General features: G+C 42.5%; 1 protein-coding gene across 2 annotated transcripts in view; it reads right to left on the bottom strand.

The window, feature by feature from the left end:
* The window catches only part of LOC113437587 (1-acylglycerol-3-phosphate O-acyltransferase Pnpla3-like), a 34,901-nt gene that overhangs the window by 5,967 nt on the left and 12,973 nt on the right, over window positions 1-15,961 (bottom strand). Inside the window, exons 2-6 of one of the 2 annotated variants that reach the window (XM_026702667.2) lie at window positions 11,528-11,760; window positions 10,726-10,791; window positions 7,527-7,736; window positions 3,970-4,030; window positions 478-693 (exon numbers count right to left, since the gene is read on the bottom strand). In XM_026702667.2, the coding sequence (XP_026558452.1) occupies window positions 478-693; window positions 3,970-4,030; window positions 7,527-7,736; window positions 10,726-10,791; window positions 11,528-11,760 (786 nt within the window). The remainder of the gene's footprint in view (window positions 1-477; window positions 694-3,969; window positions 4,031-7,526; window positions 7,737-10,725; window positions 10,792-11,527; window positions 11,761-15,961) is intronic. The other variant, XM_087934187.1, reaches the window with a different exon arrangement.

Here is a 15,961-nt window from a genome sequence, read left to right as displayed (position 1 = left end):
GTCAGGGGCTTGACAAACACACTGCATAGCTAAATCATCCAATAGTTCAAGCCAAACTTAAGTTAACATCAACTTGTCTTCCCATAATAATTAGGTGACAAATGTATCACGAAAGAATAAAGGAGGATGGTTAACCTAGTTTGATTATGTATATAGGTTTGATTATACACCCCTTTCCTGGAACATTCAGCAACCAAATTTCATCGGTGCAAAATGAATGACATTCACCAATGTAAATTCTGAAACAAAACTTTTTAAGTAAATTAATTCATGAAACCTTCAAAGTAGCCCATTTAATGGCCTGCTTATACTTTTCGCCAGCTAAAGGTAATTGCCAAATCTCTCCAGTCTTGTTTAGATAATAAATTAAACTGCTTCAGTACAAATTGAAAAAAAAAAACCAAGCAGCAATATTCTCTGCGCTAAAAACATTAAACATAATTTTTTGCAATTAAAACCGTTAATTTAGAATTTTACCTTTATGTAGTCTAGGAGGCAGCTTCTCAAAGATAGTCCCATCCAATGGCCAGGATGTTGCCTTTAGCTGATCAATAAATATTTTTTTGTCTTGCATCTCTTTTTTGTCTTTAATTGCTGCATTTTTTCTATCATTGTATCCTGAGATTTGAGAATATCTCAGATGTTTCTGCTTGGTTAAGGCTAAGTCAGCAGATATTGATTCTTGAAGAAAACCTTAATAGATTAAAAAAAAACAAATGCTTCTGCTATGAGTGACAGTATGCAAAGCAATGCAGACAGTTAAAAAAAAACCAAGAAGGTTTTTTAATCTTCACTTTCAAATCTTGGACTAAGAATGTTATGCTTGTTCGCAATTGCGTTGCAACTTCCACCAGCTTCTTCCAACTTTTAAAGGCACTCTTGCTAGCAAACGGCAATGAATTAGCAAACATCTAGTTTTATAGCATGCCCTTTTTGGTAAGACTTTGGGTTGCTTAAAGTACCAATGTTCATTGGATGAAAGTATGTCAGAAAGAAAATTGCAAAGCTACTTCCAACAGCATACGTAACGTTCAAATGAAAATCTGTCAAATTGAATACAGGTAGCCCTCCAGTTACGACCCATTGGAGCCCCAAATTAATCTTGCTGAGTGAAACACTTGTTAAGCAACTTTGTCCCACTTTACGACTTTTCTTGCCACAGCTGTTAAGTGATTCATTGCATTTGTTAAGTTAGCCACCCGGTTATTAAGTGAAGCTGGATTCCCCATTGACTTGGCTTGTCAGAAGGTTGCAAAAGGGAATCACACGAGATCTCGGGACACGGCATCCGTCGTAAGTATGAACCAATTGCCAATCATCGGAATTTTGATCCTGTGACCAAGGGGATGCTGCAACGGTCATAAGTGTGAAAAAACGGCCATAAGTCACTTTTTTCGGTGCTGTTGTAACTTTGGTCACAAAATGAACTGTTGTAAGTCGAGGACTACCTCTACTGGTGATCTTCGAATTACAACTTCAGTTGGAAGCAGAATCAGCATGGCTAACTGTCAAGCAAATAATTTGACAACCGTTTTTGCCACGGTTGTTTAAGCGAATCACTGCTGTTACTAAGTGAATCATGCAGTCATTCAGTGAAGCCAGCTCCCCCAGCTCCTTTGACTTTGCTTGACAGAAGCAGGCTGGGAAGGTTGCAAAGGATCCCAGAATAATGCAAACAACATAATTACATGCCAGTTGCCAAGCAACGGAAATTTGATCAGAAGGTAGCGGGGAATGCTGCCACGGTTGAAAAAAATATGACGAATAGTCATGTCACCTTGTTTAGTGCCGTTGGAATTGGAAATGGCTGCTAAACAAACGTTGCTCAATCAAGGATTATTTTCGTGTTCAGAAGAATCCTCTCTGGCTTGATTGGAACTCAGCCTGTGTTACTAACTCCTCCTGGTCAGAGTGCCTTCCAAATGAGCCCCTGTTGCAGAGCTGGTTTTCAGCAGGTTCTGGCCAGTTCTGGAGAACCAGTAGTGGAAATTTTGAGTAGTTTGGAGAACCAGCAAATGCCACCTCTGACTGGCCCCGTCCCCATCTATTCTCTGCCTCCCATTGAGTCCCAACTGATTGGCTGGATCTTCTTTGGTTGCCCTGCACAGGAGAACGGAGCTGGAGAGCAGGTTAGTGGGGTGGGGAAGGAATGGGGATTTTGCAGTATCCTTCCCCTGCCATGCCCACTAAGAGACGCCCACAGAACTGGTAGTAAAAAAAAATTGAATCCCACCACTGCCCTGTTGTCTCCGGAGTGCAGCTCCCCTTGGGCCACTTGGTGGCTGCTGCGACCAACCGCTGCCCACAAGATGGCCATGGAGAGGAGGAAAGCCATCCTCCAGGGCCAAGAACTGCCCAGGGTCCTCCTCTCCATTGACCTGTGCCTTTAGCATTTCAGATAGCAACAGCGATAGCCCTTAGACTTGTACATCGCTTCATAGTGCTTTACAGTTCTCTCTAAGTCATGGTGTCAAACTCAAGGCCTGGAGCCCGGATCTGGCATGTGGGATGCTTAGATCTGGGCCAAGGGACTGCCCTGGAAACAGCGAAGGAAGGAAAAAGAGAGAGAGAGAGAGAGAGAGAGAGAGAGAAGAAAGGAAAGAAAAGAAAAGAAAAAAAGAAAAGAAAAGAAAAGAAAAGAAAAGAAAAGAAAAGAAAAGAAAAGAAAAGAAAAGAAAAGAAAAGAAAAGAAAAGAAAAGAAAAGAAAAGATGCAAGAGTCCTATAGTTGGGACTTCAAGGGCCAGAGAGAAATCTTCAGAATCAGACCCCTTTTCAGAGTGTTATATCCTGGAGGAAAAAATGTTAAAAGGAAGACCCACCCTCCAACACTCCAGGCCCAAACCAAATCAATTTAAATTCAGCAGGAACTCTTGTTGGAGGATGTGCTCCTGAACATAAGCAGAATGCCGAACAGACTTTTTTTAATGGCTGTGTGCCATCAAATAACTGTTGACTCCTAGCAACTAAGCACAGTATGGGCTTAGTCAACAACGTTCATTACACCTGAAGTAAAAATCAGATTTATTACAAAAAATAGGTAAGAGACAAAAGCCCAAACTACACCTTGAAAGAGGAAAGCCCAAGACAGACAGACCAAGAAAAGTTTCATCTGACTCTTTAAGTGCAAACATTAAGATTAAGACAGATGAGACCGGGGTGATACTGGTTCACCCCGGTTCAGGCGAACTGGTATCTAATTTTATAATTTTTAATTGCCGGTTTGGCAAACCTGGCTGGCCCCACCCACCCCTCCCAGGAGTCCCCACAGGGCCCATTTTGGATGCCAGGTAAATACAGGGCCCACACGGAGGCTCAGGGAGGCAAAAAATGGGCCTCCTGGAGGTTCCAGAAGACCAGAAACAGGCCTATTTCCAGCCACCCGAGGGCCTCCGGGGCCTGAGAAGGCCGCTTTCACTCTGCCGGAGGCTCAAGGAAAGCCTCCAGAGCCCAGGGAGGACAAAAATGGGGGCCTCGTCGTGGTGCAGGAGACCTAGGCCAGCCCAACATGGCCACACCCACCCAGCAACCAGGTAGAGAACCAGTTGCTAAATCTTTTGAAGCCCACCCCTGGATGAGACTGACACGGGGACAGCTTGTGGTATTTCTTGCCATTTACTATGACAATCAAACAGCTCAGAAGTTCCAATAAATAATTTCCAATCTCACTGCAGTTTCCATATCCATGAATTGTGTTCCCACCTATCACCCTCCCCTCCTCCATCCTGCTAAGTCAATAGCAGGAAGGGCAGGTCTGTCAAAACCTGGAAATTTAAAGATAACACCTGAATTTCAAGAGACAAGACAATGGCCTCCCCTACCAGACGGGGGAAAAAAACTGTTTTGCCTGCACCAGAAAGAAAACATCAGAAATATGTGTTTCCGCCTACAACCAATCTGAGCATAGTAAAGCATTCTGGACACTCCTTTCTGCTACATGAAGTAAATAAACTTGAAAACAGTAACTTACCGTTTTCTTTCAAAAATCTAAGAGCATCTGAATATCCTTGTTCACAGAGTTTAGCTAGCAACTGAAAAGAAATGTACAGAAAACCAGTTAAGTAAATTTTAAAACTTGTGGAAAGAACATTTTACATACCTTGTGCCACTTATATTCATGGAGAAAAATATTAATGTCTTGCTTCCGGGCAAATAGGACAAAGCGTTCAGAACTAATTTACTTCCACAGACAGCCTGAGATTAAACGAATACATCCTTGAGAGAAGATTTTATGAAGATATTCCTACTCTCCATAAATTGTCTCCCTGCACAACATTAACTGGCTCTCCTTTCGCCCACACAACAGGGCACTGAGCAACATGGAAAGAAAAGACAGCAGCATCACAAGCCACGCGCAATTAACCATGCAGTCTTCCTAAGGAGCTGGTTTCTCCAAAATCACTCCTATATCCAGGGGTGGGCTTCAAAATTTTTAGCAACGGGTTCTCTGCCTGGACGCTGGGTGGGTGTGGCCATGGTGGGCGTGGCCTAGTCACCCTCCTGCAACACATGGGGGGGGGTGTTTTTGCCTTCCCAGGGCTCCGGAGGCTTTCCTTGAGCCTCTGGGAGGGCGAAAATAGCTTCTCCGGGCTCTGGAGGTTCTAAAAGCTGGAAACAGGTCCATTTCTGGCCTTTCTGAACTTCCGGGGGGGCCGTTTTTCATCCTCCCTGAGCCTCCGCACACACCCTGCACTTACCTGCATCCAAAACAGGCCATGTAGAGACTCCTGGGAGGGGCGGGCTGGGGTGGGTGGGACCAGGGGAAGTGGGATATGCTGGTTCTCCAAACTGTGAAGAATCTTAGCTAGCGGTTCTCCCGAATCCCTGCAAACCCCCAGCAGCCCACCCCTGCCTATATTGTGAGAATAACCCATGGTATCAGCTGAACCATGGCGTATTTAAGCATTGTAGAATTTCTGAATCCAGTAACAGAAAAAGAAATTTGAAACACGATGCCCGTGCAACTAAAGAAGGCTAAAAAGACAGGCCGAAAAAACAACCTCTCTCACTGTCTCATTTAAAAAAAAAGGAAAGCCAACTAATCAATTCAATATAGCAGAGTAATATTTCACACATTGGTGTGGCATCGAAGTTCTCCACCCTTTGATTATTTAGTGCAATCTTTGAGGTGTGTGGAATTAAACTTCCACAATTCTCCAGACAGCTAGAATTGAAAAACACTGAATCCACCTGATTGTATTGTGGGTTTTTTTTTTACAGTTCAGTTGTAGCCCTGGCAGTAACTATGGTAGAGTGGCATCCATGATGACCTCAAATGACATCTCACGCAGTGTCACACAAATGGCATGCATTATGTAACTCCTTATTTTTCAACCGCATGGGCATGACAAGACCTCAAAGGTTCTGGGAAACAACCTTGGATTCCTGAGAGGGAGCCTGCCATAGCAGAAATAATTCCAGAGATCATCTCCCCAGAAACTTAATTATGGACCTTCCTTTCTTCCTGTTTCTCTTTCTTTCTTTCCTTTCTTCCTTTTCTTTCGTTCTTTCTCTTTTTCTCTCCTTCCTTCTTTCCTTCCTTCCTTTTTAATCAATGGGAATGAGAAAAAGGTGTATAGGTGGTGATCCCGACATACAATTGAGCTCAAAATTTCTGTTGTTAAGTCAGACGTATGTTAAATGAGCTTTCACTCATTTTATGACCTTCCTTGCCATAGTTGTTAGGTGAATCATTGCAGTTGATAAGTTAGTGACCTGGTTGTTAAAGTGAATTTGGCTTCTCCCTTGACTTTGTCAGAAGATCACAAAAGTTGATCCCATGGCCGTGGGACACAGCAATGGTCATAAGTAAGAACCAGTTGCCAAGCATCTTCAATTTGATCACGCAAACATGGCAATGCTGCTAAGGTCATGACTGTGAAAAGCACTCCTACGTCACATTTTTCATTGCCATCATTAACTTGGAAGGTCACTAAAATTAACTGTTGTAAGTAGCGGACTACCTGTACTCAATCTCATAATGTCATTCCATTCAGCAATTATGTAAACAGCAAAAGGCGATATAATTTACTTCATGAAGAGATCGTTGCCAGCTTCTCACAGACTTCAACATGTGTTCGGTGGCTTTTTCCCTGGCTTTAAATTATATCCATATAGGAATGAATCAGACTACGTATGAGCACACACATCCTTTCAGTGGTGGGATTCAATTTTTTTTACTACCGGTTCTGTAGGCATTGTTTGGTGGGCGTGGCAGAGGAAGGATACTGTAAAATCTCCAGTCAGAGGTGGGATTTGCTGGTTCTCTGAACTACTCAAAATTTCCACTACCGGTTCTCCAGAACTGGTCAGAACCTGCTGAATTCCACCTCTCCATCCTTTATACAAACATGGGAAGACACATGTGGGTATACATATGCATTCTTTTTAAATTAATGGACAGCTTATGTTGAAGATCATATTTTTTAAAAAAATTAAGTGCAAGGAAGCAAAACAGAAAACCACTGTGCAAAACTAATTATCTACTTTTACTAAATGATAGATAACTTAACTCAAAACCTTAAGCTAGCTATGGACTTTCAAACATGACACAACAATTCAATAACCTTTATGTGTCTGTGTGCGTGCCTTTGAGTCAGTCATTCCTGGCAACTTCCTGGTCTAGTACCTACAGTTTTCAGAAGTGGTTTCCCTTTGCCTCTTCCTTCCTAAAAATGAGCAAGAGAGATTGTGTGCAAGGCAGGACTAGAACCAGGGGCTGGATTCTACCAGTTCAGACTGGTTTGGGTGAACTGGATGTTAAATTTGCATCTGGTTTGCTGAACCAGTATTTGAACCCGCCAACTGGCCCCGCCCACCCAGCCCTTCTCCTCCCAGGAGTCTCCATGCGGCCCATATTCGATGGAGGTAAGTGCAGGGTCCGCGCAGAAGCTCTGGGAGGGGGAAAAAAACAAACCTTCTGGACGTCCAGAAACGGGCCTGTTTCCAGCTTCCGGAGGGCCTCCAGAGGCTGGGGGAGGCCATTTTCGCCCTCTCAGAGGCCTGAAGAAAGCCTCCGGATCATTGGGAAGGTGAAAAACAGCCCTGCCGGAAGTTCCTGTGGGCCATGCCCTCCACTGCCATGCCCACCCAGCAACTGGGCAGCGAACTGGTTGCTGGGATTTTTGAATCCCACACCTGACTAGAACTGACAATCTCCTAGTTTCCAGCTGGGACCTCATCGCTGCACCCAAATTGGCTCTTTTCAGTAACTGCTGCATCAGCCTAAAAAGAGTCTACAATGTATTGGAATGTTTCATTGTGCTCTTTTATAAATTTAACAGCATCCGCACTGTTCCTAGTATACAGAACTGCAGAACTTTTCTACCTTGCCAATTCCATCTGTGCCAACCAGCATGGCCAAAGGTTAGGTTTGCAGATTACAAAACGTTCATTGAAGTCCTGTAACATTCTTGGGTTTTGTGCTGCTTGGAAAATATTTATATCATTGTCTCAAAATCATACAAAGAACTATCAACATGAATAAAAAGCATGATCCCATAAGAGGCAATGTTGAACATACAATACCTGAGGCTCTGGAGGAAAAAGTGCTTGAGTTAAACGATACATGTTCCCTAAGCTAAGCTGAATGCTTGTATTGGTTAGATTCATCTGGTGGAAGTTTGCAGAGTTCCCCTTGGGACAAATGTCACATTCCCCAGAGAAAGGAGAAACGGTTATGGTGTTCTTCGAATTACAGCGAGGTAAGTTGTCACTTAATCCACCGTCCACGTAACGCTTTAAGGAAGAGAGGAAGAAGAGAAACATGAAAGGCTGTACTTGCTTAATTAAGCAAAAACTCATCGTATCTGACCCATGCAAGATAAGCTTAAAAGGTTAGAAAACCCTTACTAAATGCTAGGAATTAATTATTGGGATTCATCACAATGTGACAGAAAGCTACCTGAATTGGGGTGGAGGGAACTCTTTAAAACCAAGCCTATTTTTTTGAACAACATGAGAAAATTTAATGGGGAAGGAGGAAAGATACTGGCAGCATTTTTTCAACCTTGGCAAGTTTAAGAGTTGCAGATTTCAACTCTTGAGAATTCTCTAGCCAAAATTTTCTAGCCAGCATGCTTGCTGGGAACTGAAGTCCACATATCTTAAAGATACCAAAATTGATAAAGCATTTGGTTCTGATATAACTTACTGCACCTCACTATTTAAAGGAATTGCTACGTATATTATCACTTTCTTAAACAATTCTTGTTCTACTTAGAATTTAAATAAGGCTACCATTTGATTGTCAAGTTTTAATTTACTATTTATCAGGATCAATCTGCTATGATTCAACAATTTCATTTTTGCCATTTCTGTCCAGAGTTTATGACCTCAATCCTCTACTGCACCCATCTTCTACACTTCACAACAGTAATACAATAGATAGAATAGAAAAGAATTCATTATTGGCCAAATGTGGCAGAGAAATAAAAGTGTGTTTGGAAATTCAGGAAGCATGTATTATATTTTCTCACTTGGCTAAACTCTTTTAGATGATGGCACAGTCAAGTGAACTAAGAAAATCTATCTAAATAGATACCCCCCCCCCCAAAAAAAAATATTTGTATCATCAAACCACACTGAAGTATTTGTAAGAAAAATTAAAACTATCATACGCAAACTGACCTAGCTCAGGGTCCCAAATCGACTACTGGACCATGGGCTATTTGGAATTGGGTCACGCAAGTGGCTGGCCAGAGCACGGAGGCATGTGTGCCCAGTCAGCTTGCGTGAGCAGCAGATTGGGAGGGCACTCGTGCACACACCAGCACGCTACTCGCGCAAGTTGAGCTGCGTGTGTCTGGGCTGGCCCGCCACTTGTGCTAGGGCTGCTGCACGCGTGGCTCAGTTTCCCTCTTCCCCCACCCAGCCAGGCCCCAAAGCCACAAAGGTTGGGGATGGCGGAACGAGCTATTATCTGCTCCAGAACACTTGCATCGGTTTACCTTTCTTATTACTAAAGCAGAAAAGCAACAAGTAATGATTAATACTGACATAGTTCCTTTTTAGCCAAGATGCGGATACTCTTTAAACTTCCACGCCTGGCCCTGAAATACATTGCACAAGGGAGTACTTTAAGGTAAGAGGATTAATCATTAGCATTCATCTTCAAGAGAGGGTTTTTTTTTTTTACTGTTATGCAGGTCAGTTCTCAACAGTCTCCTTTCCAAACAACAACCGTATTTGTGCCCTGCAAATCTCTGCAGATATCTAGCACTTAACTCTAAAATCTTGCAGTAGGTACACAGTACCCAGAAGCACAATGAACTCACATATCAATGTACTGTACCTGCGTAAAGTCTTACCTCCAATACCCAAGGTGCGACATGATACAAGCCTTAGGTAGTAAGAAGAGTGAAGAATGCAAAAAGAGGAGTTTGGGACCATAAAATCAAATATGTTAGCCCACCCTGACCATAACTGATGAAGATTGGCAGCATGGCTTCCCATTTTGATATAACATTGCTATGCTTTAAAGAATGGGCATCATCCAGACTCCCTCTAAAAATCCTAAGGAAAAGAAAGGCACTTTAAAAAGCACTATTATACCTTTGAGACAGAATACAGGTAGTCGTCAACTAATGACCACGATTGAGCCCAACCTCTCTGTTGCTAAATTAGACATTTGTTAAGGGAATTCTGCTCCATTTTAGGATTTTTCTTGCCACAGCTGTAAGTGAATCACCACAATTGTTAAGTTAGTTTGTTATTGGTTGCTATGATTAAAAGACCCCGGGACATTGAAACTGTCATAAATATGAACCACGTGACCAGGTGTCATGCCCTTGGTGGAGACTGACTCTGAGGGAGAAGAGGAACAGCCAACAGGGAGTGGAAGTGTGGTTCTGGAGGTTGTGGAGGAGGCTGGGGAAGGGCAGAGGCCAGCTGGGCAGTCAGAGGAGGACCCAGGCCCATCCCCTCTCCATCCTAGGGCACGCAGGGAGGAGAGGATAAGGGAGAGACGTGGTCTACTCGGGAGGAGAGGGCCTTGATCCTCTTCATAGGCTGCAACTGTGACAACTGAATAAGAGAACGGATGTGCGTACAGGTGAATGCTGGAAACAAAGCGTGGAAATATCTCTTAATTTATGGTTCCTCTCTTGAGTTTGGCATCCTTCCCAGTGTGTGTTATCTGTGGACATCCTCCAGCCCTTATTTTGCCTGCTTTTTTTCCTTCTTCTTGTAACTGTTTGTGTGGGAGTTTTTTGTCTTCAGAGCTTGGAAGGAAACTGAAGGAATAAAAGGGGCTTCACCTGTTTTCTGTGACTGTGTTTGTTTTGTATCCCACCCTGGGTCATCACACCGGGAGGGGAAGTTGCAACAGTTGTAAGTGTGAAAAACGGTCATGAGTCACTTTTTTCAGTGCTGATGTAATTTCGAACAGTCACTAACGAACTGTTGTATGTCGAGGACTACCTCGATCATGTAACAAAATCTAGTTTTAAATCAAATGATCGTGGCATTCAATACGCAGATTTTTTTTTAAAAAAAAAAATCAAATATTTTCACAGAGCTCTCTTATTGGTACACTTTCTTTCACACTTCTTCCCACAACTCTAAATAATATCTGTTATTTCCGCCACATGATTTTCCTTCACCCTGAGGATTGCCACATTTTAATTCTGAAGAGGAAAACCTGCCGTCCCATCAAATTACACCAAGTTTCAGCTCAGTTTATCTCAATAAATCTCATGCTGATTTAAAACCAATAAACAATCCTTACCACTCCTCTAAATGAAGGTGGAATGAGGCCACAATATACCGGTACAAATGAGCTACAAAGCAGGGCCTAGGAAAGATTTTTTTTAAAAATAAAGATTAGTTATAATTATTTCTAATTGCAGGGGGGGAAACATCTTATAACAGTGGTGGCTAACCTTTTTGGGCTTCTGTGCCAAAAATTGTGGGTGCGCTTGCATGCTTGCTTTTGCATGCCAGCACCCAGAAGGCAATGCACGCCCCTGCACCCCCCCTACACATTCGTGTGCAATTCCCCTGCCATAGCCCCCTTACTTGCACTGCACCTCACAGCTGATTTTCGGCGGTTTGAGGCCTTTTTAGCCTCCCAAAGGCTTGAGGAAGGCTTACTGCAGGCTTCAGCAAGCTTTGTAGGCCGAAAACTAGCTCCGTTTCATCACTTCCTGTTTTTCCAGAAATACTGGAACTGATGAAATGGGGCTAGTTTTCGGCCTACAAAGTTGGCTGAAACCTGCAGAAGCCTTCCTCAAGCCTTTGGGAGGCAGAAAAAGGCCTCAAATAGGCTGAAAATCAGCTGTGAGGCACGCACATGCGCAGTAAGGAAAGTTTGCCTGCAGCTCGCGTGCTGGCACAAATGGCTCTGCGTACCATCTGTGGCACACGTGCCATCTGTTCATCATCACGGTCTTATAACAATGCAGGTCACAAATCTAATTCCTGTGGAGAAGGCTTTCAACTGATCAGACTGCTGACTCCTGGGGATAGGATGCCCCATGTTTGTAAATATAATAAGGTTAAAAACAAAATAGTGATAGTACAGAACATACCTGCACAACCTCTTCTTTAGAATTAAAATCAGATATTAATATGTTTTCCCCATCAGACACTCTTGTTAGAGAAATTGAAAGTTTATCTGATAACAATTTGTAACTGTTTTCGGGGAGATTTTTGTAGAGGCCATCTCTTATTATTTTCATCACGTTGAAGGAAGGATGAAGAGGACCGAGATTTCGTTTCCTGGCTTCTTTGGCGAGACCCAAAACATCTGCACAAGCTTGTGCTGAAAGATATATAAGCATCATGAGACAAGGTGTCAGATATAAGTATTCCTTTCAAATGCATTTGTTTGCCATTCTTTCATTTTTAAATGTTTTTAAAAGAGCAAAAGAGGGAAGAATGTGTCTTAAAATATTCCAGAGCTAACATTCATTCCATAACCACCTGATTTTATTAATACCATCCAGATGATGGCATCCTTTCCTATGCAGGTATCTGGCATCGTACAAAAACCTCAGTGAGAAAAACTCTTACCTGTCTGCAGAGTGAGCTGCAGATTCTCTGTTCAACTAAAACACCAGCAAGAGAAAATTGGTCTTGTTTCAACTGGAGGCAAATATATATATATTTGCAACTTGTTTCTGTGTTCTGTCTCATTACTCAATTTCCATTTTGTAACTTTTCTCTCTGCCCTCCTCTCCGTGGTTCCAAGATGAATCTATCTAGGATCCCAGGGCCATTTGGAGCTCAACAAAAGAGGGTCGAGAGCTTAACTTGTTCAAGAAAAATGCCATCTTCCTAACAGGAAATCCAATCTGGCACTCAGCTGACTTAAGATGTTTGTATGTGATGCAAGATAAATTAGGATTCCATTAGTAAATATTTCTCTTGACAACTGGCTGAAGAGAGCTGAAGGGCAGCGCTGCGCATGCCAAAGTTTTGGAGGGAATCTATAGTATCTACACTGAAACTACCCTACTGGAGGTATAGCTCAGCACCTCATGGGAAATTTGGCATCTTCAGATATGCCTCAGCTAATGGATGGCCCCAAAAATGGAACAGGACACACACTTTCTATTCAACTAAAGAAAATCAACCTCATGAGGGAACCTGAAAACTAGATTGGCATGAACAGATAATCTAGGCAGGGCTGGGCTGCTGAGGGTTCGCAAGGGTTCAGGAGAGCCACTAGCAAAGATTCTATGCAGTTCAGAGAACCCCAAATCCCACTCCTGGCTGGCCTGGCCCACCCCACCTCTCTCCTCTCCTCCATTTTGGATGCAGGGCGCACATGGAGGCTCGAGGAGGGTGAAAAACGGGCCTCCCGAAAGTTCTGGAAGACAGGAAATGGGCCTGTTTCTGGCTTCCAGAGAGCCTCCGGAGCCTGGAGAAGCCATTTTCGCCCTCCCGGAGGTTCAAAAAAAGCCTCCGGAGCCCGGGAGGACAAAAACGCCCCCCCTCCCCCCCCATGGTGCAGGAGGCCGACTAGGCCATGCACCCAGGCGACGCTCACCCAGCAAACCGGGAAGAAAAGCCATTGCTAAAATTTTTGAAGCCCACCCTTGCTCCTAGGCCTGACTTATTTTAATTTTTAAAAGAAATACACATTTTCTTTGTAAGCTATAATCAAAGCCGTTGGCTTTCTAATGTTGGCTGACCTTGATTACTTTCCTGGATATAATTTGTCACCAGGCTAGATAATATGACGGGTGCCAGGGAGAGGGAAATTGGCTGATTGCTCTCTCTGGCGTCTCTGAATATTGGCTGCAGGAGAGACTGTTTCCTAGGTTGTTTTTTAAATTGTTGTTTTTGAACAATAGGCAAATTGGGCTTGCCTTCTGTGTCAAACAACACTCAAGCATTGCTCATATTGATAAGATTGACAATTACGCTACTTCTGAAAATAAGGATGGTTAATTTATTGATAAGAGCTACAAAATCTGGCTGGTAATTTATATCAAAATATTTGTTTTTATTCTCTCTTTCAAATCAGGAGATCCAACTCTTGAATCATTTGAAACTTGGGGTTAATTTGCAATCTCTTCTACAACGATAGTATTTGTTTTTTAAAATATAATGAATGTCTGTCATTTTTACCAGTATTGAGTGAAATATCTACATATACTATCAATTTACTGAAAAATTCTTCCTTTGTTTAGTTTGAAACATCAGTTCAATTACTACTTTAAATGAAACTGAAATACTGTACTATGAACATATTAAAAGAAAAAAATGGTGAAAAGGCAAACGGGTTAATTCTTCAAGCAACAACAGCTCCCCAAAATATGGTGTGGCAACATACAGACCCAAGGCCAGATACAAACAAAATATCTAATAAAAAGTATTTTTCCAGGCAAAAACTCAATAAATGATCTCTCAAGTCACCTAGTTTTGTGCTACCATTTGTGAAAAATGCCACACCATAAGTTAGGTTTGGAATGTCTTACAGGTAGTCCTCTACTTACAACCAAAACTGACCCCCAAATTTCTGTTGCTAAGCGAGACAGTTGTTAAGTGAGTTTTGCCCCACTTTATGATCTTTCTTGCCACCGTTATTAAGTGAATCGCTGAGGTTATTGCGTTAGCAACACAGTTGGTTAATGCTTTTCAGAAGGTCACAAAAGGGAATCACGTGACCCTGGGACATGGCAACTGTAATAAGTGCATACCAGTTGCCGAGCGTCCAAAATTTGATCATGCGACTTTGAGGATCAGAGGTAGTATTCAGCAGGTTCTGACCAATTCTGGAGAACCAGTAGAGGAAATTTTGAGTAGTTCGGAAAATTGGCAAACACCCCCATCTGACTGGGGGTGGCCCCATCTATCCTCTGCCTCCCGAGTCCCAGCTGATCAGCTGAGTCTCCTTTTGTTGCCCTGCACAGGAGAACGGAGCTGGAAAGCAGGTTAGTGGGGTGGGGAGGGAATAGAGATTTTGAAGTAACCTTCCCCCAGGAGTAGGGAGGGAATGGAGATTTTGCAGTATCCTTCCCCTGGGGTGGGGAGGGAATGGAGATTTTACAGTGTCCTTCCCCTGCCGCACCCACCAAGCCATGCCCACAGTAATAGTAAAACAATTTGAATCCCACCACTGATAGGGATGTTGTATAAGTCACTTTTTTCATTGTTACTTCGGTCACATATCAAATGGTTGGAAGTCAAGGACTGCCAATATAATAGTACTTTATTTGCATTTATTTCAGTATTTTTAATTATTCTTAGAATTCTACTGCATTGTCTTTCTTATATGCAGATATATAGCAGGATGTACTGTTTATTGTTCTGTTTTGTTTGCATTTGCCCTTAGGGCTGTAATAAACTTAAAGAATAACCATTAATCAGAGGGAGTATTAAAATAAGAGGAAGTCTGCTATGGAGCCAGGTCCTTTATATTCACAGATTTGTTTCGTGGGCCAAGGCTGAAATTGAATATTTATTTGTATTTGATTTGATTTGTCAATCGCTTACAAGATAATAGGTATAAGTATAAACATGAGTAAGAATACAGGAAATAGGTACGAATAAATGGGGATAATTGGACAGGGACGGTAGGCAGGATTGTGCATTTATGAATGCCCCTTACAGACCTCTTAGAAATGGGGTGAGGTCAATAGTGGATATTTTAAGGTTAAAGGAATGGGGGGGGGGGTTACAGGATGTAACAACAGAGTCATGTAGTACATTCCAGGCATTGACCACTCTGTTGCTGAAGTCGTACTTTCTGCAATCAAGTTTGGAGCGGTTTACATTGAGTTTGTACCTGTTGTGTGCTCTTGTATTGTTGCGATTGAAGCTGAAGTAGTCATTGACTGGTAATATAATACAAGTGTAATAGCAGAGTTTGGTTGTAAGAGATGAGAGACTTCCCTTCTGAATTAGCCATAATGAAAGATGTACTTTGGTAGCTTATCAAAGACTTGCTTAACCAATGACCTTCCCAGCTTTTTGCTAGATTAGATGTTGTCATTGGGGGCATCTGTTAACTCTGCAAAAATCTGTCCAGGAATCTGGTAAGTGAATGCCCTGCAGTAACCTATTTGGCAAAGGGAGATAAGGGGGTGGTCTGAGGTATCTGCTGAGCCTCAGCTTATTTTCCTGACCCAATCAGGAAAAGGCATTTGCGTTTTTATTATGGGTTGCCCTAACCCAGTCACAACTTTTATCCTCTTTCACTTCCAGAGAAGAAGTTAAGAGTCAAACTTTCCAAAAGGAGTTTGACCCGAAAAGAGATGGCTCAATCAAAAAAAAAAAAAAACATGAAAGGGAACAGCCTGAAAACCGGCTGTAGTCCCCAATTGCTTACATACTGATGAATGAAGTATTATCATTACATCTGTCTGTCTGCATCTGTATACACACACACACACACATACCGCAGGGTAGTTATGCCTAGAGAAAAGAAATGCCTTCCAGAAAGAGAAAAGTTTACCCAGACATTTTAACAAGTGATTTGCAGACACAAACTAAATGCCAGTTATTCATGTCTC

This window comes from Pseudonaja textilis, chromosome 5 (genome assembly GCF_049901715.1).
Source record: "Pseudonaja textilis isolate UNSWEBS1 chromosome 5, rPseTex1.2, whole genome shotgun sequence".
Taxonomy (NCBI): domain Eukaryota; kingdom Metazoa; phylum Chordata; class Lepidosauria; order Squamata; family Elapidae; genus Pseudonaja; species Pseudonaja textilis.
This window is presented reverse-complemented; position numbering and strand designations above follow the sequence as displayed.